Source organism: Dromiciops gliroides, chromosome 4 (assembly GCF_019393635.1).
Source record: "Dromiciops gliroides isolate mDroGli1 chromosome 4, mDroGli1.pri, whole genome shotgun sequence".
Lineage (NCBI taxonomy): Eukaryota > Metazoa > Chordata > Mammalia > Microbiotheria > Microbiotheriidae > Dromiciops > Dromiciops gliroides.
This window is the reverse complement of record NC_057864.1, coordinates 496,893,968-496,921,662: the sequence shown is the minus strand read 5'-3', so window position 1 is coordinate 496,921,662 and position 27,695 is coordinate 496,893,968. Positions and strand designations below refer to the sequence as shown.

The 27,695-nt window shown below is 40.3% G+C and overlaps 1 protein-coding gene across 1 annotated transcript in view; it reads left to right on the top strand.

Moving 5' to 3' along the window:
* Positions 1 to 27,695, top strand: part of LOC122754385 (zinc finger protein 420-like) — a 58,219-nt gene that overhangs the window by 7,161 nt on the left and 23,363 nt on the right. The window contains 3 exon segments of the mRNA XM_044002772.1: positions 6,427 to 6,553; positions 8,434 to 8,529; positions 14,334 to 15,574. Of these exon segments, the coding sequence (XP_043858707.1) occupies positions 6,427 to 6,553; positions 8,434 to 8,529; positions 14,334 to 15,574 (1,464 nt within the window).

Sequence of the window (27,695 nt, the reverse complement as noted above, 5' to 3'; positions counted from 1 at the left end):
AATATTACTATAGCCCCCCCTTGTGGAAGGTAAATTGAGAAGACAATTGCTGTGATATTAATTTTTAAAAATAATTTTTATCTTTGTTTCATCACTTTTTGCATCATCTGCCTAATTATCCTCATGCCATTATGAGAAATTAAAAAATCTAATATAATTGGTAACAGGTGTCAAGGCCAAATTCAACACTGTATTTATCATGACACCTGAGATAATTATGGGGGTTACCATAAAAGAACAGAGAAATGATGGGATAGGAGCATTCCCACACTTGACCAATATATACTGCCCATGCATCATGCCAGGCTTAAAATAGGTGGATAGAATATATGTCCATGCCACCAAACGTATTGGAGGAAACTGAGTCAGACTTAATCAGATGCATGGGATTGAGATGTCCATGGCATTAGGCATATAGGAGGGGGCATAGAAGCCAGGTGTAGAATGAGATGGGTGGGATCAAAACTTCCAGCCATCTGTACAATAATGTGGGGAAAAATAAAAAATAAAAATTAAACCAAGAGAAACCAACCTCAACATATGTCAAAAGCCGTTCACTTGGCCATACCTTGACTTCATGCATGTCTCCCCTCATGTGACAGTTCAATGTCTGCTCTTGCATGTATTCCTCTTGTGAATGGATGGCATCTTGGCCAACTGGCATCTGATAACTTAGAATAAAGGCAATTAATGTCTTAAATGATAAGTTCCCATAATCCAAGTCCCATATGGATTTAAAAATTGAAGATGATAATAATTGAAAAAAATGTCTCAAATGATAAGTTCCCATAATCCAAGTCTCATATGGATTTAAAAATTGAGGATAATAAACGATTGCAAAAAATGTGAATACATCTTGACTCAGAATATAATATGTAATTATGCAACAATTTCAAATAATACTCCTTTTCTTTTTACTAAGTATACAGTTACTTTTGTGAAAAATCAGAACATATTTAAATATAAGTTAAAGCACAGCACAATCTCAAAGAAAATTTTTTAAAAAATTTTACAAATATTCCCCTCTTTTTTTTTGGAATATGCTTATCAAAAATAATACTTCTAGAATCAATTTACATTTGCCATGGCAACCAATTTGCCAGGGAAATGCTTTAAAGAGTTTGATCAAATAATCAGTTGAGAAAAAATAACAAAAACAAACAACTCAGAATATGGGAGTACAATACTCCCAGAATTAACATGTATTATGAAATCAAAACCATCTTGCAATGTTTCAGAATTACATAGATGAATGAATAGAAGAAAATACACATGGAACAATAAAAGACAATGAAATTAAAACTAGGGAAATTTAAATGAATATGAACTTAATATTAATAAGAGTATTATAAAATATAAACTTGATCGCATCACTATAAAAAGCTTTTACAAATATTCTCTTTTTTTAAAGCTAAATATAAAACACAATCTCAAAAGCATGAAAATCTCTGAAAATAAACCCATACCATTAATTTCAAAATGTAGATATAATAGCACAGAAATCCTATGTAACCTCTGAACTGATACTATTACTCAGAGTGAATTTAGAACACTTTTGATTCCGATATCTAAAATCCCCAATATTCATATCAATACCTTGCTGCTTACTTCTACATTTCTGTAAAATATGTACCCTTCCATGGCAAAAGAAGCAGAGTCTTGAACTATGATGCTGATTGTCATTTTTATTCAGCTTAAGTTTGTCTTCTTTAACCCCTCTATATTGCCTGTCAGTCCTTTCATAATACAAATGCTTTAGAAGGTTACTAATTAAAGACAAAAGCAGATTAGCAAAATTATGAACAAAACAAGCATATCTGGAATTTAAAGGGTTTTCTAAGGTTGTCTCAGAATCACAGTTCAGCTGGGGTAGGGCTGAAAATGCAGGTAGAGAAAGCTGCGCATGTGCAAAATCAGGACCTGAGAAAGGTGGATTAGATCTTGTGATCTCCTGGGCAGGAGAATCAAGGAGAGGAAGGGGAGGAGGTGGGGTGCCTAGAGAAGGGGAGGGGACCACCTCTCCCACAGGGTGCACAGCCTAGGAATCAAACTCAGGCCTAGGTTCCCCTTCCTCTGTTTCTAGGGGATTCAAAGCTTCTATAGAAGCCTCTAGGCATGCAAAATTAGAGCAACAATTAGTGTTAGAATTTGGAAAAGCTGCAAAAATCAGAGCTTTCTCTGAAAAAGCATGGCTGGGAGAGGGGGAGCACCCTTGTGTGAGTACCTTGCTGGCTCTTCTAACAAAAATAAAAATGAAAATAGAAAATCCACAAAAACAAAGCATTAGCATGATCTTATCTCCCATTTGTCTGGTTAAACAGACTAAAATCAAACATAGGGTAATTAGGGAGTTTAAAAGGTCCATTTGAAAAAATTTAAAGGGAAAACAGCCAGTACTTAGCAGTTTAAAGGGACAGGGTAGGAGAAATTTCTTACCCAACCAGAAGATCAGAAGACAGAGGTTTCAGCTTTCCTCTTCATGGTCGGCCATCTGTAAAGGCTAAAATTCTGGCTATATTGTCTAAAATATCTAATGAGTGGTTGCCAATAAATTATAAGCTTTAGCAAGAGTTAGACTTTTAAGCATTTATTAAGGAGAATAAGAATTTGGTAAAGAGAGAAGGAAAGGGGGGCAGCTAGATGGCACAGTGGTAAAGCACTGGCCCTGGATTCAGGAGTACCTGAGTTCAAATCTGGCCTCAGATACTTGACACTTACTAGCTGTGTGACCCTGGGCAAGTCACTTAACCCCAATTGCTTCACCAAAAAAAAAGAAAAAGAGAGAAGGAAAGGCCTACATTCATCTATCCATTAAAGGGAGAGCACATTTCTAGCTCCCTTCTCCACCAGAGTCCTCAGGAAAGAGCCCAGTCAGAGCACTAGCCTCCCCCTTCTTCCTCCCACAAGCAAATGTCACTTCCTGATGCCAAAGAAAAGATGCATGGTCTTGCCCTCTCAGAGGCTTGTTCACCTCATGGCGGAGCTTTTCTACAGTAAGTCTCCAGCAGGTGGCATCATTTGGATCGTTACAATCTGCCTAATTATCCTCATGCCATTATGAGAAATTAAAGAATCTAATATTAACAGATGTCAAGGCCAAATCCAACACTGTATTTATCAGGACACCTGAGATAATTAAGGGGGTTACCATAAAAGAACAGAGAAATGATGGGATATGAGCATTCCCACACTTGAGCAATATATACTGCCCATGCAGTATGCCAGGCTTAAAATAGGTGAATGGGATATACGTCCATGCCACTGAACATATTGGAGGAAAGTGAGTCGTACTTAATCAGATGCATGGGATTGAGATGTCCATGGCATCAGGCATATAGGAGGGGGCATAGAAACCAGGTGTAGAATGAGATGGGTGGGATGAAAACTTCCAGCCATCTGTACAATATTGTGGGGGGGGGAATTAAACCAAGAGAAACCAACCTCAACATTTGTCAAAAATCATTCCCTTGGCCCTACCTTGACTTCATGCATGTCTCCCCTCATGTGACAGTTCAATGTCTGCTCTTGTGATTGGATGGCATCTTGGCCAACTAGCATGTGATAACTCAGAATGAAGGCAATTCATGTCTTAAATGATAAGTTCCCATAATCCAAGTCCCATATGGATTTAAAAATTGAAGATGATAATAATTGAAAAAAATGTGAATGTACCTTGACTCAGAATACAACATACAATTATGCAATAATTTCAAATAATACCCCTTGTTTTTACTAAGTATACAATTACTTTTGTGAAAAATCAGAAAATATTTAAATACTAGGTAAAACACAACAATCTTAAAGAAAACCTTATTTTTTTAAAAAAGAAAACTTTTACAAATGTTCCCCTCTTTTTTTTTAATATGCTTATCAAAAATAATACTTCCAGAATCAATTTACACTTGTCATGGCAACCAATTTGTCAGAGAAATGCTTTATAGTGTTCAATCAAATAATCAGTTGAGAGAAAAAAAATAACAAAAACAACTCAGAATATGGGAGCACAATACTACCAGAATTAACATTGTATTATGAAATCAAAACCATCTTGCATTGTTTCAAAATTAGATAGATGAATGAATAGAAGAAAATACACATGGAAGAATAAAAGACAATGAAATTCAAACTAGGGAAATCAAATGCATGTAAATGACTGATAACATTAAACATTATTAAATGAATATGAACTTAACATTAATAAGAGTATTACAAAATATAAGCTTGATCACATTACTATAAAAAGCTTTTACAAATATTCCCTTTGTTAAAAGCTAAGTATAAAACACAATCTCAAAAGCATGAAAATCTCTATGAAAATAAACCCATACCATTAATTTCAAAATGTAGATGTAATAGCATAGAAATCCCATGTAACCTCTGAGTATTTCTCTGAGTGAATTTAGAACACTTTTGGTTCCGATATCTAAAATCCCCAATACTCATATTAATACCTTGCTGCTTCCTTCTACATTTCTGTAAAATATGTCTTCTTTAAATATGATGATGATTGTCATTTTTATTTAGCTTAAGTTTGTCTTCTTTAACCCTTCTATATTGTCTGTCTGTCCTTTCATAATACAAATGCTTTATAAGGTTACTAATTAAAGAAAAAAGCAGATTAACAAAAGTATGAACAAAATGAGCATATCTGGAATTTAAAGGGTTTTCTAAGGTTGGTTTGGGAGAACCACAGCAAGTCGAGTCAGAATCACAGCCAGAATGGGGAAGGGCTGAGCCTGACTGCTCCAGTAACTGAACAGGAGCTGCAAATGTAGGTAGAGAAAGGTGCACATGCTCAAACTCAGGATCTGAGGGGATGGATTAGATCTCTGGACTTCCCTGGCAGAAGGATCAAGGGGCTTTGCCATGGGAGGAGTAGGAGGTGACATCAGAGGAGGGGGAGGGACCAGGGCAATTTGAATTAGAATTGGTTTTGAACTCAGACCTGATTTCCCCTTCCCCTGCTTCTAGAGGATTAAAGGCTTCTAGAGGTTGGGTCGTTGCCTCCAGGCATGCAAAATTGGAGCAACAATTAGTTTTAGAATTTGGAAAAGCTGCAGGAGTCAGTGGTTTCTCTGAAAAGGCTTGGTTGGGAGAGGGGGAGATATTTATATTCCCTTTGTGTGAGCACCTTGCTGGCTCTTCTAACAAAAATAAAAATAGAAAATCCACAAAAACTAAGCAATAACACAATCTTATCTCCCATTTGTCTGGTTAAACAGACTAAAATCAGGAACAAGGTACTTAGGGAGTTTAAAAGATCCATTTGAAAATTTAAAGGGAAAACAGCCCATACTTAGCAGTACATTCCAATTTAAGGGGACAGGGTAGGGAAAATTTCTTACCCAACCAGAAGATCAGAAGATGTAGATTCAGCTTTCCTCTTTGTGGTCAGCCATCTGTAAGGGGCTAAAATTCTAGCTAGTCTGTCTAAAATATCTAATGAGTGGTCGCCAATAAATTATAAGCTTTAGCAAGTGTTTAGACTTTTAAGCATTTATTAATGAGAATAAGAATTTGGTGAAGAGAGAGAGAAAGGCCTAGATTCATCTATCTATTAGAGGGAGAGCGCATTTCTAGCTCCACTTTCCACTAGAGTCCTGAGAGAGACAGAGAGCCAGCCTCCCCCCTTCTTCCTCCCACAAGCAAACATCACTTCCTGACACCAAAGAAAAGCTGCATGGCTTTCCCACAGGCACCTTCTGCCAAGGCAGTCCAGATTCTGATATATATCTCTATAGATTCCTTTTCATGTTTTTATCCAGGTAAAACTGTATTCTAACTTCTCAGGACACAGAACTTTTCTTTAACACTGGTCGCTCTTGAATTATCACATAAAAATGTCACTCCTGGACTTTGCTGTACTTGCTAGGTTCTCATCAACTCTTTGCAGTGTTTTCTTTAGAACATGTGACTTGTATCAGTTCTAATGAAGAAGAACTTTCCCATCACCTTCCCTCATTCTCCTCCACAGAACCATCTACTTCACAAATAAAACACAAACTACTTCCTGATTCCAAAGGGACACACATTGCATAGAAAGGCATTTTTCAGCCTTACTCCAGCTGGTTATATCAAATGCTTCCCTCAAAATTCAGTCAGGCTGGGGCAGCTAGGTGGTACAGGGGATAGATCACCAGCCCTGGATGCAGGAGGACCTGAGTTCAAATCCAGCCTCAGACACTTACTAGCTGTGTGACCCTGGGCAAGGCACTTAACCCCAATTGCCTCACCAAAAAAAAATAAAATAAATTAGGCTTTTATTGACTGTGGTTTCAAGAGCTGACTCTGACCACCATTAAGGCTACAACCTTTGGGCATATCCCTTACCTGTGCCTCAATTCCCTCCTATAAATTGATGAGAGTTGGACTATTTAATTCTGAAGCATCTTTCATCTCTACATCCTATGACTTTTGGTGGTTTAGGAGTTAATAACATTCAAGGATGTGGCTGTGGACTTCACCCAGGAGGAATGGGGACTCTTGGACCATCCTCAGAAGGAGTTGTACAAGGAGGTCATGCTGGAGAATGCCTGGAACCTGCTCTCCCTGGGTAAGGACACTTCCCCTGGTAACTCTGAGTCTGCAATTCAAGGGAACATCTTCATTCCCCAGTGTGCAAAGTTGGGAGCATTCATGAACTTCTGAAAGGGGAAAAATGCTGGTCCCCTGGGTCCAACACACAGGGCCCTCCTGCTGTTTGGGTTTTTCTGCAAAATGTCTTTGCATTGTGTGATAGGAACCTCAGGGTCTCCTTTGTTGGCCCTGAAGCTGTCTCTTACCAACTCTGGCTAGTGTCAGATCAAATATCCAGTCAGTGTAGAAGAATCTTAGATGTGGGACTAATCCCAGGGGTTATTTGGTTGAACCTCTACCTGGACATGAATTTTGTCTGCCAAATCTCTGAAAACTGCCCAGGCAGCTTTTCCTTGCCACCCCTTTCTCCGTGGAACAGGTCTAGTATGGGGAGTACTCTTCTTTTTAACCTCCATCAATCTGTAGCCCAAAGCACTAGTTGTCCCAAGTATAGCAAGTTTGTCCTTAATCTTCCTTCCTGTTGCCCTCAAATGCCAGCTCAGGTGGTGGGAGAGGAAGGTAATGGAATAAGCATTTATTTTCACCTACAATTTGCCAGGTGCTGTGCCAAGTGCTTTCTTTACATTACAGTAATGGCAGAATTGTTTTAAGAATGACTTTGAGGAGGCAGCTAGGTGGCACAGTGGGTAAAGCACTGGCCCTAGATTCAGGAGGACCTGAATTCAAATCCAGCCATACTATTTCTTTTTTTTAATTTTAAAAATGTTTTTTGGTGAGGCAATTGGGCTTAAGTGACTTTCCCAGGGTCACACAGCTAGTAAGTGTCAAGTGTCTGAGGCCAGATTTGAACTCAGGTACTCCTGACTCCAGGGCCGGTGCTCTATCCACTGTGCCACCTAGCTGCCCCCTAAGCCATACTGTTTTTTTTTAAAAAAAAAGGACCTTCAGTAAATAAATCATTTTGACTATTATAAATAACACAAGTAATTATAAAGGGCATGTGAAGAAAGGTACTATCTACATCCAAAGAGAACTGATGAATAGAAATGTGTATGTATACACACACATAGGTACATAGATATTCATACACAGAGATACATATATGTACACACACACCTATTTGTGTTAGCCGTCAATAGGTTGGAGGGTAGGAGGGGGAAAAAAGTTACATGATAATTTTGATGTCTATTTGAAAGGAATAGCAAATTGTGCATTGTAAATTTACAGTTTCATGTGCAAACATCGTTTTTATTATACTACGTTATGCAAAGTTATTCCATAAATTAAAAATAAAATTTTTAAAAAGTTATATCACTATATCCTCAAAATAACCTTCAAAGTTAGATGATATTATCTCCATTTGAGAGTTGAAGAAAACTGAGGCAAATAGAGGTCAAGTGACTTATCAAGGGACACACAGGCAGTTACTGTTTGAGGCTGGATTGAAATTCAGGCCTTGCTGCTTCTGGGCCCAAGACTCTCCCCATTGCACTACCAGCTCCCCTTAACTTCTAGTTCGTAGATTCTTTGGGATGAGTCCATTCTTCTATGGAGAAGATGCACCGAGCCCAAATTTTCTTTTCCTAAGGTCCCTCAAGCCTCAAGGCTGCTCTGAGCCAATAACCCTTTTGACCCAGTTTGTGGGTTAGGAGTTTCTTTCAGAATGGAACCTAATAGGATGGGGGTGCAGGGGCTATTTCTTAGAACAGGCTGTCCAGCACATCCTGCTTTGGGTTCCTTGCATTACAAGCACTAATGGGTGAGTACAGACTCACATGTGAACATAGTGGGGTGACTCTCCAAATGGACCAGCTCTGGACCCTCTCCCCTTTCCCTAAAGAGAACTGGACTATAAGGTTCTCCCTATCCTCATCATTAACTGGTTTCCCCACCCAGGGCTTCCAGTTCCCAGAGAAGATATGATCTCTTATTTTGAACAAAGGGAAGTACCATGGATGCTGGACCAAGAAGGCCAGAGGCTCTGCTGTCCAGGTGAGTGAGGTGAAAGCAGGTTATATGAGAGCTGTGATGACAGGAGATCGCTAAGGGTTGTAGTGGAACACATGCTAGATTTCAGGGCAGGAAGACCTGCCTTGGGATTCTTTTTCAGATACTTCTTAGCAGTCACTTCCTGGGCTAATCACTGAGCTTCACTTTCCTGATCTGTAAAAAGAGGGGGTTGGACTCCATGACCTTTTAGCTCCCTATCAGTGCTCATCTTTGATCCTATAAGAAGTTATTGTTTGAAATTTGGGGGCATATGGGGGCAGCTAGATGGCTCAGTGGATAGAGCACCGGCCAAGGGGGTCAGGAGTACCTGAGTTCAAATCCGGCCTCAGACACTTAACACTTGCTGGCTGTGTGACCCTGGGGAAGTCACTTAACCCCAATTGCCTCACAAAAAAAAAAAAAAAGAAAGAAATTTGGGGGCATAAAATTCTCCTGAAGGTGCAAAATGGGATTAGGCTACCCAATGTGTATTCTCTCTTAGAACTTCTTCAAGTCAAAAAAAAAAAAAAACTTAAGTACTTCCTACATGCCAGGCCCTGGGCTAAGCACCCAGGACATAAAGAGATGCAAGGGATATCCCCTGCTCTCCTGGAGTTCCCAGTCTGGTGGGGCAGACAACATGCCTACAACTATGTAGAAACCCACTATGGACAGGATCAGTTGGAGGCAGTCAAGAGAGGGAAGGCCCTAAAGTTAATGGGGAATGGGAAAATATTTTATTTTATTTTATGTTTTGGCTTTTTCCCAGTAATTTTTTTGGGAGGTGGGGCAATGAGTGTTAAGTGACTTGCCCAGGGTCACACAGTCACTAAGTGTCAAATGTCTGAGGCCAGATTTGAACTCAGATCCCCCTGAATCCAGGGTGGGTGCTTTATTCACTGTCCCACCTAGGTGCCCCTGGAATGGGAAATTATTGTGGAAGGTGGGTTCTAGCTGGGGCTTCAGGGAAGACCAGGTGAGCCTTCTAAGCAACATGGAGAGGGAGGAAAACCTACAGAGATGGGAGGTTGAGTGTCCTGTTCATAGAACAGAAAGGAGGCCTGTAGCCCTGGATTATAGCATATATGGGAGGTGGAGAGAAGAGGGGGACAGAATCCTGGAAGAGTAGCAGAGGGGTAGGTGAAGAAGTGCTCATACAGCCCTAAAGAGGATTTGATATTTGATCCTTTTGCTGGGGAGCCAGTGGAGGGGGTTGAGTAGGTGGTGGCATGGTCAGCTGAGAGCTTTACGAAGATGAACTTGATGACTAGGAGGGGGGAGGAATTGCAGTAGTACCTCAGGAGTGGGATGACTGGGGCCTGAATGAAGAATGTTAGTATTTGTAGAAATATTTTAACTGACTCGGTCTGATTTGGGGGGACTGATCTATGGAGGACTAAACTGGGGACTTTTGATGGTTTGGCTTTCTGACTGCTGTAAATTTAATGTGGGCCGTTTATCAAGTTCCACCACACTGCTCCACTCCCAAATTGATAAGCAAAATATCAAGAAGCCTCAATTAAATAATCAAAGCAGAGTTTATTTATGAGATACTATTTAAAATTAAGAATACAAGGAAATAAAACGTACAACCTGACTGCATTGCGGGTGTGTCTCTTTCTACTGCATCTCAACCTTTTTTTTAATACAATAAGGGCCTTAGCCGCCTCTTGCCTTAGGGTACTCATGTCCTTTATTCTAAGTCTGAGCCCCTTTCACTTTGTAAATCCCCCTGCTTCTAACTTTCCTCTCCTTACTGCCACTGCTAAATCCCAGTATTTCTCTCACTGACCTTCTGTCTGTCTGCTCCGTTAGTCTGCCCTTTGGCCTCTCTTTTCTCTGCTCCTAGTCCTTCTCATCTTTTCCTTCGTCCTTGTAGCCCCCTGTCTTCTCCAACCTTTGCCATCTCGTCAGCAGCCCCCAGTCTCTCTATCTCATCTGTCCTCCCTTCATCTCACTCCCAGGTCTATATATATATCTTTCTTTTCTCCACTCAAATCTCGGGGCTTTTTGCACCCACACACCAAGCTAATCCTCCAGCCAGGGCTGCGGCTGGGGCTGGGGGGATGCTCGAGCATCCCGTGCCTCAGCACAGGCTATCCGGGAACTTTTGGATAGCTCCGCTCAGGTCGGAGGGAGCTGGGGGCTTTTTTTCCCCCAGCTGTCTGACCTGGCATCTTGTACAACCCACTAGGCTTTTTGGCTCAGCTGAAGCAGAGAGGGAAGGGCAGCAGCACTTCCCACACAGAAGAGACCCTGAGGGCCTAAGGCTTTCTAATCTCAGCCTAAAGGTCGGGTCCCCAAATCAGAATAAATTTCCACATATTGAATATGGTCAGGTTTCATCAGTGTAAGGACCTGAGAAAGGTGACTACTTATAGGGGATTAGATATGAGAAAGAGACAGAAACATGGCTGATGCCTGAACATGCACTTAACTACTAGGAGAGACACCAGAATGCGGGGATTGAGGTAGAGGCTAGGGCCTCCTATCAGTCAGGGACCCAATCATTGAATCAGGAAACACTGATTAAACACCTTCTGTTTAGGCACTGTGCTAAGCCCTGAATATACAAAGGAAGGCAAGAAATAGTTCCTGCTGTCAAGGATCTCAGAATCTAGTTTACAAATATGGAGATGGTGTGAGAAGGAATAATAGATATTCAACCCCACTCTTGGCTGATTTAGGGAGAAGAGAGTGGTTTTGATTGTCAATACATCTAATGTAACAGAGAAATAAGGGAGGAGTGAGTGTAAAAACAATTTGAGGAGAGCAGAGTTGGGGAGAATAGAGTCAAAATGAAATGAAAGGAGCAGCTAACATGGATGAAGCACTTACTATGTGCCACGTACTTTATAAATATTGGCTCATTTTATCCTCATGAGAAACCTAGGACTTAGGTGCTATTAGTAATGTGCATTTCATCCCACCATTCTGGAGAGCAATTTGGAACTCTGCCCAAGGGGCTATAGAACTGTGCATACCCTTTGGTCCAGCAATACCACTGCTAGGATTCTACTACCCCCAAAAGAGAAAAAGACCCATTTGTACAAAAACATTGATAGCACCTCTCTTTGTGGTACTCATCAAAGGAATGCCCCTCACTTGGGGAATGACTAACAAGCTGTGGTATATGATGATGATGGACCATTATTGTTCTATAAGAAATGACAAGCAGGATGATTTCAGAAAGACCTGGAAAGACTTGTATGAGCTGATGTAGAGTGAAATAAGCAGAACCAGGAGAACATTGTGCATAGTGACAGCAATATTGTTTGAAGAACTGTGAATGACAACTATTCTCAGCAAATACAGTGATTCCAGCCCATCCCACAGGACTAATGATGAAGCAGACTATCCACCTCCAGACAAAGAACTGATATTGACTGAACAGGCACGGAAGCATGCTATTTTTCACTTTTTCATTTTTTTCTTTTATTCAAGTTTTCTTATATACAAAATGACTAAGATGGTAATACTTTACATAAATTGGACATGCATAACTTATGTGTGATTGCTTACCACTTCAGGGAGAGGTGAGCGGAGGGAGGTGAGGAGGGACAAAATTTGGAACTCAGAACTTTAAATGTAATACCCATTTTAAAAATGAAAAAATGGAGGCACACAGAAGTCCTATGACTTGCCTAGGGTTACAGGACTAGCAAATTTCCGAAGTGGGATTGGAACTTAGGTTTTCCTGACTCAAGGCCCAGCCTTATGTCCACTGAATCACCGACTAACTTCTGAGTTTAACAGAATACTGTGAAAATGCTCATACATATATGAAGTGAAAAATGAAAGGAAGCTTGGACAAGCTTCTACTTACTATTACAAGTTGCTATTTACTATTAAATATATTTATTTTCCTAGTAGCTCATAACAAGTAGTGTATTAAATGATAAATGCACTTGAAATTCAGTTGCACATATTGCGGTTTTTTTAAAACAATGTATTTTTCTATTTTATTTTATTTTTAATTTATTTGTCTAATTACATGTGAAGATATTTTTTTGAATTCCAAATTTTCCTCCCACCCTCCCTTCCCTTCCCCCTTCTGAGGCCAGCAAAAAATCTGATATAGGTTATAAATTACAGTCATGTTAAACATATTTCCACATTGGTTATGTTGTAAGAGAAGAATCAGAACAAAGAACAATAAATACCAAAAAAGGAACAACGAACCTTAAAAGACTCCACTTCACTATGCATTCAGACTCTACAATTCTTTTTCTGAATGTGGCGAGCATTTTCCACCCAAAGTCTTTTGGCATTGTCTTAGATCATCTTATTGCTGAGAAGAGTTAAGTCTTTCACAGTTGATCAACACACAATATTGTTGATACTGTATAATGTTCTCTTGGTTCTGCTCATTTAATACAGCCAGTCTCAGGCAGGTCTAGGACCTAAATGACCTGGAATCTCAGGATTCAAGGGTATTTAAAGCCAGTACATAAGTTCACATGGTATATGTACATGAGATAAATTCAACAGATGTTCCAAGGGCTGGAAATTTGCATAATGATACATATGTTGTAGATCCTTGTGTTCCTAGCACACCCTGGAAGTTCTGGCCTAATATAGGTTTTTTTAAAGCAGCTTTAGTTCCATTTGGAACAGTTCTTGTCCCGTTCATTCTTTCTCTAATGCTGATTGGTCAGCTCCAGCTCAGGAGGTGCCATTTTTAGTGTTTGATCTTTAAGCTGACTGTAGATGCCTAGCCACAATTGGAATTGAGAGGTTGGTTCCAGTTATCCACACGAGTTTACGATATTGCATGTACGTCAGTTCTACCAATATCTGTCTCACTTACTCCATTATCATTAACCACTAAAGAATACCTAAACATTTTAAATCACAGTTCTTAGTCCATATACTGATTATAACCATAGTTAAGTTACTTATATCTATGGGGTGGGGGAAATCTCACTCATAGTATGAACCACTAAATGCAAAGGGATACAAGAAGACCAATAGTGAAGCATCCTTTCCACTTCCTTACATAAGGATAATGAACTCAAATTCCCATATGAGATACATTTTTTTAAGATTGTGTTTATTTCAAGGAATTTTGACTTTATTTTAGTGAGCGGAGTCATTTAAAGATAATTTTTTAAAAACCAATTAAGTAAGGACCCTCCCAAAAAAATTAACAGGCCAGAATAAAATCTCTTATGCTTCAGGTAAATACAAAGACCAGTGTTGGTCTTCTTCATGTGACTTCAGATCCTACAACAGAAAATTGAGAGTGATCACCAGTGAAATTACATTATGTTTACATGTAGGATAGATCATGAAATAATTTACATATTTAGTAAATGTGCACCAAATGGCACCATATCTATGAAGAAAGGATTGACAATGCAAACAATGAAAGGGAAAGAGAAATGGAAAGATTGAAAGTGTAAACAGTCTGTCCAGTGCTGTGGGCAGAGCATTCCCAATCATAGGGTTTATATTCTATTCTCAGCTGCTGGGATTTGGGTTAAGTTAAGGTTAACCATTCTGAGCCCTTGGCCTGAGTTGTGAATGGGATGAGAACACCACCCTATGTGTGTCACAAGTTTGTTGTGAGGATCCAGTGTGATTCTGTGCGAAGTTCTTTGTAAATTAAATCTTCCCTGGGATGTGAGCTAATGACATTTAAAAATCATTGGTTCTGCCCATGTAAGTTTGGAAATTTTTTTTGTTTGCCTGGGGATATAGAATGTAAATGAGGTTCTGTTCTGGCAGTAGAGGGAAAGGAATATAAGTATATATCTGTGTGTATAGTGTCAGTGTATATTTGTTTTGTTGTTTGTTTCTTTCAGAAGGAGAGATCAGACTTGAAATGAATGAAAGTTGTTCAGAGGAAAGCCTTCCTGTGGAAGAAATTCACAAGCAAAGTTTCAAGAGTGATGGTCCCTGTGACTTCCCTTGGAGAGAAATATGTGCTACAAATCAGAAATATGTTCCCCACACTGGAGAAAAAGCTTTTAAATGTAATCAGTGTGGAAAGAGTTTCACATGGAGGTCCCGTCTTGTTAACCATCAGAGACTCCATACTGGAGAGAAACCATTTGAATGTAATCAATGTGAGAAAACCTTTAGTCGAAACTCCTATCTTGTTCTCCACCAGAGACTCCATACTGGAGAGAAACCTTATGAATGTAATCAGTGTGGAAAGGCTTTTACACAGAGTTCTCAGCTTAATTTACATCAGAGAATCCACACTGGAGAAAAACCATATGAATGTAATCAATGTGGGAAGGCCTTTAGCAGAAGCTCCAATCTTGCTGCCCATCAGAGACTCCATAGTGGAGTGAAACCTTTTGAATGTAATCATTGTGGAAAGGCTTTTACTCAGAGGTGTGATCTAAATGTGCATCAGAGAATCCACAGTGGAGAGAAACCTTATGAATGTAATCAGTGTGGAAAGGCTTTTACACATAGGTCTGGTCTTAATGTGCATCAGAGAAGGCACAGTGGGGAGAAACCTTATGAATGTAATCAGTGTGGAAAGGCTTTTATAGAGAGGTGTAGGCTTGATTTACATCAGAGAATCCACATTGGAGAGAAACCATATGAATGTAATCAATGTGGGAAGACTTTTAGCAGAAGCTCCAATCTTGCTGCCCATCAGAGACTCCATACTGGAGTGAAACCTTATGAATGTAATCAGTGTGGAAAGGCTTTTACTGAGAGGTCTGGTCTTAATGTGCATCAGAGAATCCACAGTGGAGAGAAACCTTATGAATGTGATCAATGTGGAAAGGCTTTTACACAGAAGTCTACTCTTAATGTGCATCAGAGAAGCCACAGTGGGGAGAAACCTTATGGATGTAACCAATGTGGAAAGTCTTTAAAATCCATCTATAGTCTTGCTGCCCATCAGAGAATCCACACTGGAGAGAAACCTTATGAATGCAATCAGTGTGGGAAGACTTTTACAGTAAGCTCTAGTCTTGCTGCCCACCAGAGACTCCATACTGGAGAGAAACATTATGAATGAAATCAGTGTGTAAAGGCTTTTACACAGAGTTCTCAGCTTAATTTACATCAGAGAATCCACATTAGAGATGTGAGAGTTGGAATAATGCCCCCTGCTGGGGGGAACATTTTGTGAGCTCTGGCCTGAGGACATAGGCATGTGACTTTAGCATCCGGAAGTTACATCTATAGAACCACCTGTGGGACTTGTCAATCAGAGCTACCTGCCAAGTTGCTTGGAGCTGTGTGTGTTTGGATGGTCCTGTTTCCTGTTGGAGAGGAGGCTTCTGGGAGGAGGAAGTGGCAAGGAGTACTCTTTCTCCTGGGACCTCAGTTGGAGCGGAGCTGAGATGGTGGCTCCCTGAGATAGATAGATGAAGGAATCTTGGCCTCTCTCTATCTCCTCACCAAATTCTTATTCTCCTTAATAAATACTTAAAAGTCTAAACTCTTGCTAAAGCTTATAATTTATGGCGACCACTCAATAGATTTTTAAACAGTTTAGCTAGAATTTTAGCCCTGTACAGATAGCAGCTTTACAGATGGCAGACCACGAAGAGGAAAGCTGAACCTCGATCTCCTGATCTTCCAGTTGGGTAAGAAATTTCCCCTACCCTGTCCCTTTAAACTCCAAAGTACTGCTAAGTAATGGCTGTTTTCCCTTTAAATTTTCAAATATGTTTTTTCAACTCCCGAAGTAGCCTGTTTCTGATTTTAGTCTATTTAACCAGACAAATGGGGGATAAGATCATGTTAATGCTTTCTTTTTGTTGATTTTCTGTTTTTATTTTTGTTAGAAGAGCGAGCAAGGTGCTCACACAAGGGAATATAAATATCGCCCCCCCCCCAACCATGCCTTTTCAGAGAAACCTTGGACTCCTGCATTTTTTTTCATATTCTAACACTGAGTGTTTCTCTCCTTTTGCATGCCTGGAGGCAACGACCTGACCTCTAGAAGCCTTTGTCCTTCTGTCCGTGGGAGAGGAACCCAAGCCTGAGTTCAAAACCAAGCCTGGTTCAAATTGCCCTAGTCCCTCCCCAGCTGAGCCAACATGTTTGAGTGTAAGCACTGTGGCTGTGCAGCACATGGAAGAGATGGTCCTGCCCCCTCCTCTCGGGACCCCACCTCCTCCACCTTCCTCAGGTCCTCAGCTTGAGCATGGGCAGCCTCCTCTACCTGTGGTTTCTGCTCCATTACCAAAGCAACTAGCCACTGCCCCTGCTGTGATTCTGACTTGAATTGCTGCAATTCTTCCAAACCAATCTTGGAAGACCCTTTGAATTCCAGATATGGTCATTTTGTTCATAATCATTTTGTTAATCTGCTTTCGTCTTTAATTAGTAACCTTATAAAGCATTTGTATTATGAAAGGACTGACAGAGAAAATAAAGGGTTAAAATAAAGGGGTTAAAGACAAAGAAGATAAACAAGCTGAATGGAAATGTACAGGACAATCATCATATTTCAAGAATACATATTTTGCAGAAATGTAGAAGTAAATAGCAAGGTATTAATATGAGCATTGGGGATTTTAGATATCAGAATCAAAATTGTTCTAAATTCACTCAGAGAAATAATGTCAGTTCAGAGATTATATAGGATTTCTACGCTATTACATCTATATTTTGAAATTAACAGTATAGGGGCAGCTACGTGGCACAGTGGATAAAACACTGGCCCTGGAGTCAGGAGGACCTGAGCTCAAATCCAGCCTCAGACACTTAACATTTACTAGCTGTGTGACCCTGGGCAAGTCACTTAACCCCAATTGCCTCACTAAAAAAAAATAATTAAAAAGAAAAGAAATTAACAGTATGGGTTTATTTTCATAGAGATTTTCATGCTTTTAAGATTGTATTTTATACTTAGCTCGAAAGGGGGGTGGGATATTTGTAAAAGCCTTTTATAGTTATGTGATCAAATTTATATTTTGTAATAGTCTTATTAATATTAAGTTCACATTCATTTAGATTTCCCCAGTTTGAATTTCATTGTCTTTTCTTCTTCCATGTATATTTTGTTCTGTTCATTCATTTATCTAATTTTGAAACAATGCAAGATGCTTTTGATTTCATAATACCCTGTTCTGGGAGTATTGTGCTCCCATATTCTAAATTGTTTGGGTTTTTTTTTTCAACTGATTATTTGATCAAACTCTATAAAGCATTACCCTGGCAAATGGGTTGCCATGGCAAGTCTAAATTGACTTTACAAGTATTATTATTATTATTATTATTTTGGTGAGGCAATTGGGGTTAAGTGACTTGCCCAGGGTCACATAGCTAGTAAGTGTCAAGTGTCTGAGGCTGGATTTGAACTCAGGTCTTCTTAAATCTAGGGCCGGTGCTCTATCCACTAAGTCACCTAGTTGCCCTCAAGTATTTTTTTTTTTTTTTTGCGGGGCAATGGAGGTTAAGTGACTTGCCCAGGGTCACACGGCTAGTAAGTGTCAAGCATCTGAGGCTGGATTTGAACTCAGGTACTCCTGAATCCAGGGCCGGTGCTTTATCCACTGCACCACCTAGCCACCTCCTCAAGTATTATTTTTGATAAGCATATATTTTTTTTAAAAGTGAGGAACATTTGCAAAAGTTTTTTTATATTTATGTAGTCAAATTTATTATCTCCATAAATAGGGACATATTGTATAAAATAATAATATGCTATTTGGGTATTTTAGATATTAAATTTTTTTTAATTAAAAAAAGTTTAAATGTTACATAAGGGTTTCTTTTTATACTATTGCAACTACATTTTGAACTCAATAATATGGGCTTATGTTTGTATAGATTCTTATTTTAAGATTGTATTAAAATAGGTTCTGATTTTTCATAAAAGTAATTGTATACTTAATTTTTTTAAGTTTATTATTTGGAATTATTGATTATTGTATATTATATTCTGAGTCAGTGTACATTCACATTTTTTGCGATCATTATTATCCTCAATTTTTAAATCCATATGAGACTTGGATTATGGGAATTTAAGACATCAATTGCCTTCATTCTGAGTTATCCAGTTGGCCAGGATGCCATCCAATCACAAGAGGAATACATGCAAGAGCAGACATTGAACTGTCAGATGAGGGGAGACATGCATGAAGTCAAGGTACTTGACTTTGGGAAAGGCCGAGAAAATGGCTATTGACAAATATTGAGGTTTGATTTTCTTGGTTTAATTTTCCCCCAGATGACACTGGGTGGCTGGGCTATGCCTGACTTCAATTCCCCCTCCTCAATGCCATGCATCAGATTAAGCCTGACTCAGTTTCCTCCAATATGTTCAGGGGCATGGACGTATATCACATCCACTTATTTTAAGCCTGGCATACTGCATGGGCTGTATATATTGCTCAAGTGTGGGAATGCTCATCTCCCATCATTTCTCTGTTCTTTTATGGTAACCCTCATAATTATGTCAGGTGTCATAATAAATACAATGTTGGATTTGGCCTTGACATCTGCTACCAATTATATTAGATTCTTTAATTTCTCATAATGGCATGAGGATAATTAGGCAGATGTTGCAAAAAGTGATGAAACAAAGATAAAAATTATTTTCTAAATTAATATCACAATTATCTTCTCAATTTATTCTCCAAAGGGGGGACTATAGTAATATTAAGTTTTAGAGAATGTTCCAATTTTTGCTTTTATTATATATTTTATGTGTAACAATTAAGATTCTGAATTCCTTTAGACATGTTTTTGAGAACTCTCATTGTTTGATTTGATTATTGACAAAGCTATTTTAAACTTGTGTTAAGCTCAAGTTTGTAAGAAATTTTCCTGGCTGATTACCAGCATCCACACATCAACACCTGAAAAGACTTCCATTCCACAACTACACCCAGAGGACATCCCAAGAATTATCTGAGAAGAGACTTCCAAAGACTTAAATGGGCATTTTCCTGTTTTCCTTTTCCACATTGTATACACTGTTTATAATGTCCACTTACTAAAGAGGAGTGCCCCCTTTAGTTTTTTCTGTTTGAAACGTTCACCTGCTAATAGGGGAGTGCCCCCTTTAGCCTTTATCAATGCACCACTCAATTTCTTTTTCTCTCTTTTCATTCCTTTTATTTAGTTAGTCATAAGCATCTGTAATGTTATTGTTTCATGTGAAGAAACCATGTTTCTTCACCCGAAGCATGGGGGGACTGTGAGAGTTGGAATAATGGCCCCTGCTGGGAGGAATATTTTGTGAGCTCTGGCCTGAGGACATAGGCATGTGACTTTAGCATCCGGAAGTTACATCTATAGAACCACCTGTGGGACTTGTCAATCAGAGCTACCTGCCAAGTTGCTAGGAACTGTGTGTGTGTAGACGACCCTGTTTCCTGTTGGAGAGGAGGCTTCTGGAAGGAGGAAGGGGCGAGGAGCGCTCTTTCTCCCAGAACCTCAGTTCTGAGTGGAGCTGAGATGCTGGCTCCCTGAGATAGATAGGTGAAGGAATCTTGGCCTCTCTCTATCTCCTCACCAAATTCTTATGCTCTTTAATAAATACTTAAAAGTCTAAACCCTTGCTAAAGCTTATAATTTATAGCAACCCTCTCCCTCACACCTGCCGGAGTAAGCTGACTCCTCCCTTCTCTCTATCCCAAAGGCCCCTCTTCCACAGGAAACAGGGTCCACATACACACAGCCCCAAACTAATTCTCTGGCAACCCTGATTAACAGAATTAACAGGCGGCTGTATAAATGCCAGCCACTCCAGTTTCCGGACATCAGGATCACCTGAATGCCCTCACCAGGCTGCCAATCATTGTGGGGCTTCCCTCATTATAATTTGTCCAGGCCCACATAGACATCAGTGCAAGGTGATGACATGAGCTACAGCGCCATAGATGGAGCACTTGCCAAAGCGGAGGGGGCAATGCCTGAGGCCAGCCGGGGTGCACACCAGGGCTTCTAATTTTAGCCAAAGATGGGGTCAGAGAAACCTCAAATCACAATTAATTCCTTACATTCCCCCCTTTTGTTTTGTCAAGAAACATGGGGTATTTCCTTGATGAAGCAGTAAAAAAAAAAAAAAAGAGAATATCATAACCTATGTTAACAAACAATATGCTAATAACAATATAGAAAAGGGAGAAAGGAAAAATTTTGTCCAGAAGGGCAGTCCCTCATGGACTCGTGCTTTGACAATGTCTACAGAGGGAAGACCTCTGCAGAAAATACATATTAAAGATGGTGTATATAGTAACAGAGGGAAAAAACAAAAATGTTCATTTACAGTCCTTGAAATTTTGTCTTTGTTGAGTGTTAAGATGACATCAGGGGGTCTGGGTTCTGGTCCAGATTCTGGATTCTGATTGTCTCTGGATACTTTTACTTCTTTAGCTGTTGAACTGCTGGATTTCTACTAATATTTCATATAGCATCATTAATGACCAAATTAAACAGTGAGAGTTCTCCAAAATATAACTCATATAGAACAAATTTAAACTTGATACATACAGCATATTACATTCCCCCCTGTGGAGGATACTTATACCCATATGCAATACAGAGTTGAGGCAGTTATGATATTAATAAAACTTTTTACCATCATATGTCTGGATCAAGGCCAAATTTAGTAATGTGTCCAAGATGACACCTGAAAATATTATGGGAAGGTTACCAAAACACATTTCATGTTTTCGTAGACATCTAGTAATTGTGCTAGGCCTCAGGTAGAAGGATTCTGACCATGCCACCAGACTAAGTGAAAAAATCAAGTTAAGTTAAATCAGGTGCAGGTGTTGGAGTTACCATGATACCAGGTCATTTTTGGAGGGAGAGAGGAAGAAACTGGACTATGTCCAATGATTGTGCTCTACATAGCCACTATCATAAAGCAAACTATGAAATTCCTGAATGTATTTGGACTAAGGGAATCCCACCTCCAGGTTTTGCTGAATGGCTGTTCTCTCAGCCTCCATCAGGGCATCTTATGTGTACCTGTCTCTCCTCCTGTTGTACATATATTCTCTCCAGGGCCTACATCATGGAGTTGAACCATCTCCGTCAAGCTCAGTGTAAGAACAATTAGTCTCTGAAATGGTAAGTTTCCATAATTCATAAATCTCATATTAATTTTAGCAAAGATAATATGATGGTAAAAATGTGTTTTATGCTGCATAACTTAGGATATACTTTATATATATATATATACACAATAATCCCAAACCATACCCAGAGTATACATAGTCACAATGACATATAAATGATAAATGAATGTAAATGGCTGATAATATTAAACATTATTACAGAATCTTCATTAAGCAATTAAACCACATCATCTTATCCATGAATTCTCTATCCAGTACAATGATAATAACAGATGCTTGAAGTGATAAACAATTTATCAAAAGGAAATAAAACATCAGCAAGACTCAATATTTTCATTAATTGCCTTATAAATCAAGTAGTAAGGTTCAATAACCCTTTCTAGAAGGCAGAACCATGTGATCTTGGTGGAGAAGTTCTTCATCTGTAGGAGGAAAAGCTTGTTTAAGGTAAGAGCTTATAATACTAGAATTTGGGGTACACTACATTTTTTAAGCTGGTTCCCCAATTCTCTACATGCCAAAGTGGCAGGGGTTTCTGAATCATCATTGATTCTTCTAATGCTGTCATAATGACCATTATGGTAGAAAATATGGAGTTCTTTAGCGTCAGCTTTTTCTGTGCCACAAATTTGCCATAGAGGTTCATTCAACTGGTGAATGATTACATTCAATTGGTTATGTTTGGCAAAGGCTACAATTGTGTCATTCCCAGCACAAGTACCAGATTTTTTCAAATCAGCAACATATTCTTCAAAGGAAATATCTTTTTCTATAAAAAGCTCAAAGTCTTCTTTATGACTGAGCATGTTATTAGCAGTTTCTTATCTGTGTTTCAAATAGTTTCTCAAATGACCTTCTAACTGGTCTCCAAGGGCTCTGAAAAGACGATTTCCATCTCCTGATACCATACGGAGTTTGAGTCCCAGGGTTTGCAATTGAGTGATAATGTTTGCAAATTGGAACCTTTAGGCTCTGTTTGGTTTCTTTGCTCTTTAGCAGCTGGTTGAGTTTTATCTGAAATTACCTACAAATGGTGCAGGCTTTACATGGGAACAATGAATCCAAGATTCTTTTTCTCCAATTTTAATAGCAGTAGGAGTTGTCAATAACACTTGAAAAGGTCCCTCCCAAGGGGGCTGGGTTCCACTGGACCGCTGAAAATTCTTAATATATACAATGTCTCCAATATCTCATACAATGAAAAATCTAAAGGACCAGCTTGTAGAGTAACTCCTGCCTCATGGAGTTCATATAGCCTAGTTTGTAGTTCTGGTATATAGGAAGCAACAGAAGTATCACCTCCCACCAGTGATTTATAGACTGGGGAAAAAGGCTTGGATAGGAGGGTGACCAAAAAGCATCTCATAAGGAGATATGTGGAGTTCTCCTCTTGTTCTACTGCATAGATAGTGTGAAAATATTTTTACTGACTGGGTCTAATTTGGGGCGACTAAACTGTGGATGACTAATCTGGGGTCTTTGACTGTTTGGCTTTCTGACTGCTGTAAATTTAATGTGGGCCATTTATAAAGTTCCACCACACTGCTCTAATCCCAAATTGATAAGCTAAATATTAAGAAGCCTCTTAACTAAATAATCAAAGCAGAGTTTATTTATGAGATACTATTTTTAAAAGAATACAGGGAAACAAAATGTACAACCTGACTGCGTTGCGGCGCTCTCTTTCCCACCTGCTGGGCCTGGAACTTTTTTTAATACAATAAGGGCCTTAGCCGACTCCGGCCTCAGGACACGTTACACTTTCCCTGCTCAGCTACTTTCTTCTAACTCCGCCTGTACCCTTTCACTTTGTAAATGCCCCTGCTTCTAACTTTCCTCTCCTTACTGCCATTGCTGAACCCCTGTGTTCCTCTCTCACCGACCTTCTGTCTGTCTGCTCCGTCAGTCTGCCCTCTGCCGCCTTTGCCGCCCCTCTAATCTTTTCTGCCTCCCTTAATCTTGTCTGCCGGCCTTTCCTCCTTGCTCCTAGTCCTGCATTACTGTTTGTCTCATCCCCCATCTCCTTGTCCAAACCTCTTCTCAGCCTCTCTCGTCTGTCCTCATCCACCTTTCTAATCTCATCAGCCTCCCTTTGACCTCTTCTCCCCCTTGTCTATATATACCTTTCTTTTCTCCACTCAAATCTCGGGGCTTTTTGCGCCCCCACAAACCAAGCTAATCTGCCAGCCAGGGCTGTGGCTGGTGGGGGAGGGGGGGTGCATGCTCCAGCCTCATGTGCCTCAGCACAGGCTATCCGGGATCTTTCAGATAGCTCCACTCAGGTCAGAGGGAGCTGGGGGCTTTTTTTTTCCCCCCAGCTGTCTGACCTGGGGTCTTGTATAGCCCACAGGGCTTTTGGGCTCAACTGAAGCAGAGGGGGAGGGGAAGAGACCCTGAGGGCCTAAGGCTTTCTAATCCCAGCCTAAAGGTAGGGTCCCCAAATCAAAATAAATTTCCACAATAGAATAATGCCAAGGGTAGAACATCAGGCCATTTTTAATGGATTTCAGTACATAATTTGCCAATCATGCTCTTAAGCTCTTTGTTCATACGTTCAACTTGGCCTGAGCTTTGAGGGTGGTAAGGAGTATGAAATCCAGGAGTTATTCCCAAGAAAGAATAAATCTGGGAGAGAATTGAATCTGTAAAATGTGTACCTCTATCAGAATCAATGCATTCTAGTGACCCAAAGCAGGGAACAATCTCTTAAAGGAGAGCTTTGGCCACAAAGCCAGCAGTTGCTTGTGGGGAAGGAAAAGCCTCCACCCATCGAGTGAGCTGATCTACAATAACAAGGCAAAATGTATAATGTCTAGCTTTGGGCACAGAAATAAAGTCAATCTGTAGATATTCAAAAGGTGTATATGCCAAAGGGCGTCCTCCATATGCTTTAGCACAGAAGGCATGTTGATTGTAAGACTGACATGTGGAGCAGCCCGAGCAGATTCGAGATGCCGTATTAGTCACACCTGGTGCTATCCAGGTCCTCCTAACAGTCCACAATGCTTTGTGTGCCAAAATGGCCTTTCCTGTGAATAGAGAGGCATACCTGGTGATAAAATTTCCAGGGGAGAAGTGGTTTTCCCTCTGAAGACATCCAGACTCCATTGATATGTTTAGCCTTGAATTTCTTTTTCCACCTTTCTACTTCAGAATCATCATAAATTAGGTGGAGAGAAACATCCTCAGAAGGTGAGATATTAAATATACATTCAGGGGCTTCTAAAGCAGTGAGCTTAGCTGCTGAATCAGCTTGTGCATTCCCCTTTGAAACAGGATCAGTATTCCCTGTGTGGGCAGGGCAATGTACAATGGCTAGAGCAGAGGGAAGTTTCAGAGCAGATAGGAGGTCCTTGATAAGGTCTCTGTTAGCAATAGCTTTGCCAGAGGATGTTAGAAAGCCCCTCTATAGCCAAAGCATGCCTACAGTATGGCATACACCAAATGCATATCTGGAGTCGGTATAAATAGTAGCACTCTTCTCTTTGGCCATGTTACAGGCTTGTTTGAGAATCATGGGTTCAGCAGCTTGTGCACTAAAATGTGAAGGCAGAGAAGCTACCCAGATAATATCATAATCAGAAACTACAGCAGCCCCATTGTAACGGGTCCCGTCTTTCATAAAAGAAGATCCATCAGTATAGAGGACAATATCAGGATTCTCTAAAGGTGTATCCAAAAGATCATCACAGGGCTTCTCAGCCATATCAACTAAAGAGGCACAATCATGCAATGGCTTCCCCGAGAGTGGTAAGTCTGGGAGCAGTGTTGCTGGGTTAAGGACTGTACAGCATTTTAAAGTGATATTCTCATGACTTAGCAGGGTTACTTCATACTTAGCCAACCTTTGATCTGAAAAGGCTTGTGTTCTATGGCATAGTAAGAGGGCCTCTACTTCGTGGGGACATTGTATTGTAAGAGGATTACCTAGGACCAAATCAGAGGCTTTTTCTACCAAAAGGGCTATAGCTGCCACTGTCCTGAGATGGGGTGGTGCCCCAGAGGTCACAGAATCTAGGTGGCTGGAATAATAAGCTATTGGACACTGGACAGGTCCTAATGATTGAGTCAGGACCTCAGAAGCCATTCCCTTCTGTTCATATACAAAAAGAGTAAAAGATTTACTGTAGTCTGGGAGTCCTAGTGCAGGTGCCCACTTCAACTCTGTTATAGCTGAAAAATACTGGGAATCCAGCTGTAAAAGTTCTGGGACAGAATTGTTGGTTAGAGCTATAAGAGGCTTAGTAATTTCACCAAAAGAGGGTATCCATTGTCTGCAATACCCAGCTGCTTCTGGAATGGCCCTTAGCTGCTTCTTAGTAGAGGGAGCAGAGAGTTGTTGAATAGCCTGGATTCACTTAGGAGAGATGGAGTGAGTTCTAGCAGCCAGAATGAAGCCCAAATATTCTACCTGAGGTAAGCACCATTGCACCTTTAACCTAGAGACCTTGTGGCCTCTCTTGTATAGTTCTGATAATAAATGGCGGCTGTCTTCCTGACAGATTTCAGCATCAGGGGACACTAAAAGTAAATCATCAATATACTTTACTAAAGTAATAAAGTAAAAGTAATAGAGGCCAGGTCCTGCTGTAAAATTTGAGAAAATAATGTAGGACTGTCTACAAATCCCTGTGGAAGTCTAGTCCAGGTACACTGTGTATTTTTCCAAGTAAAGGCAAATAAATATTGGAGGTCCTCATGCACTAGTATAAAGAAAAAGGCAGAGCAGAGGTCTACCACTGTGAAGCATGTAGCCTCACATGGGATTGAAGAAACTATGGTGGCAGGGTTAGGGACTATGGCATGTCTTGGTATGACATAATTGTTAATCACTCTAAGATCCTGTACAAAACAATAAACAGGTTTGCCATCTGGCCCAGGCTTGGGTTTTTTAACTAGCAAAATGGGAGTATTACATGGAGAATGATGGCATGGAACAATAACACCCTGGCTTTTCAGAGCCTCAATTATAGGGGTGATCCCTTCTATGGCTTCTTTAGACAATGGATACTGTGGAATGGATGGAGGTGGTCCCCCTTTAACTTTAATAATAACAGGCATAGCAGATTTAAGGAGCCCCACTTCAGTAGAGGATGAGGCCCAAAGGGACTCAGGAATGTCAGAGGGGATTTTGGATGTACCCACTACTGCTCCTTGAGCATCTGCAATCAAAATTTGTAATAAATGAACAGTATCCTCTGGCACCGCAGAGAGACAGCCCCATCTGGAGCACAAGATATGGTTGCTCTAAGTTTACAAAGGAGATCACGACCTAATAGATTTACAGTTAATAGGGGAAGGAAAACAATACGACCTGAAATCACACCAACTGGACTCAGCTGTGCTGTGTCTACCCTCTCCCTTGCACCACAGGGGCTTATCTCCCTTTCCTGAGTTAAAACAAAGTATCAAAGAATCATAAATTTTCAGGGTCTGGTTGTCCCAGGGGTGAGGGCAGCCACTGTGGCTCCAAATCTGGGGGAAAGAGGTGGGGGGGGGTCTACATGTTTAGAAGTGTCAGTGAGGAATGTAGACCCAGATGGGGGAGGGATCTTGTGTTAGATTTGGGATAAAAGAAAAACTTCACTGGAAAAAAATCCGCAGTACCCAGAAGGGGTATTTGCCTGTCTTTGCAAGGTCAAGAATAAATGGCCTTCCTGCTTTGCACCAGACCAGGGGTCCTGTCTCAGTTTATCTGTTTCCTACAATTGAGGGCCGTCCAGGATTTAGAGGTGGTGAGGTAAGAGGAGTTTCCCCCAGTGACAATGGAAGGTATGTCCTATTAGTATTTGGTGGCCCGTGGGCCCTCGTGGCTTCCCCTCTGACTAGCATCACTGACCCGAAACTATTGAATGGGGAACTGATGCAAAATACAGAACATGGGAGGGCTAGCTAATTGACCAGGCCAGTGGAGAGCAAGGTAAGAATACTTTGTTGCTCAGGAGGTTTCTACAGGAAAAGACTGGTTGAGTGTTGTGTGAAGTGAGTGGGAGTGCCAATTTGTAGTTCTGATAATCTGTGAGGATTAAGGTCGGAGAGGGACACAGCGAGAATATATTAAAAGGTAACAGTGGTAGGATGGGGGGGTCAGGGATCTAAGGTACCTGAAAAATTTGGAAAACAGGATAAAATTCCTCCAGACAGTCCCCC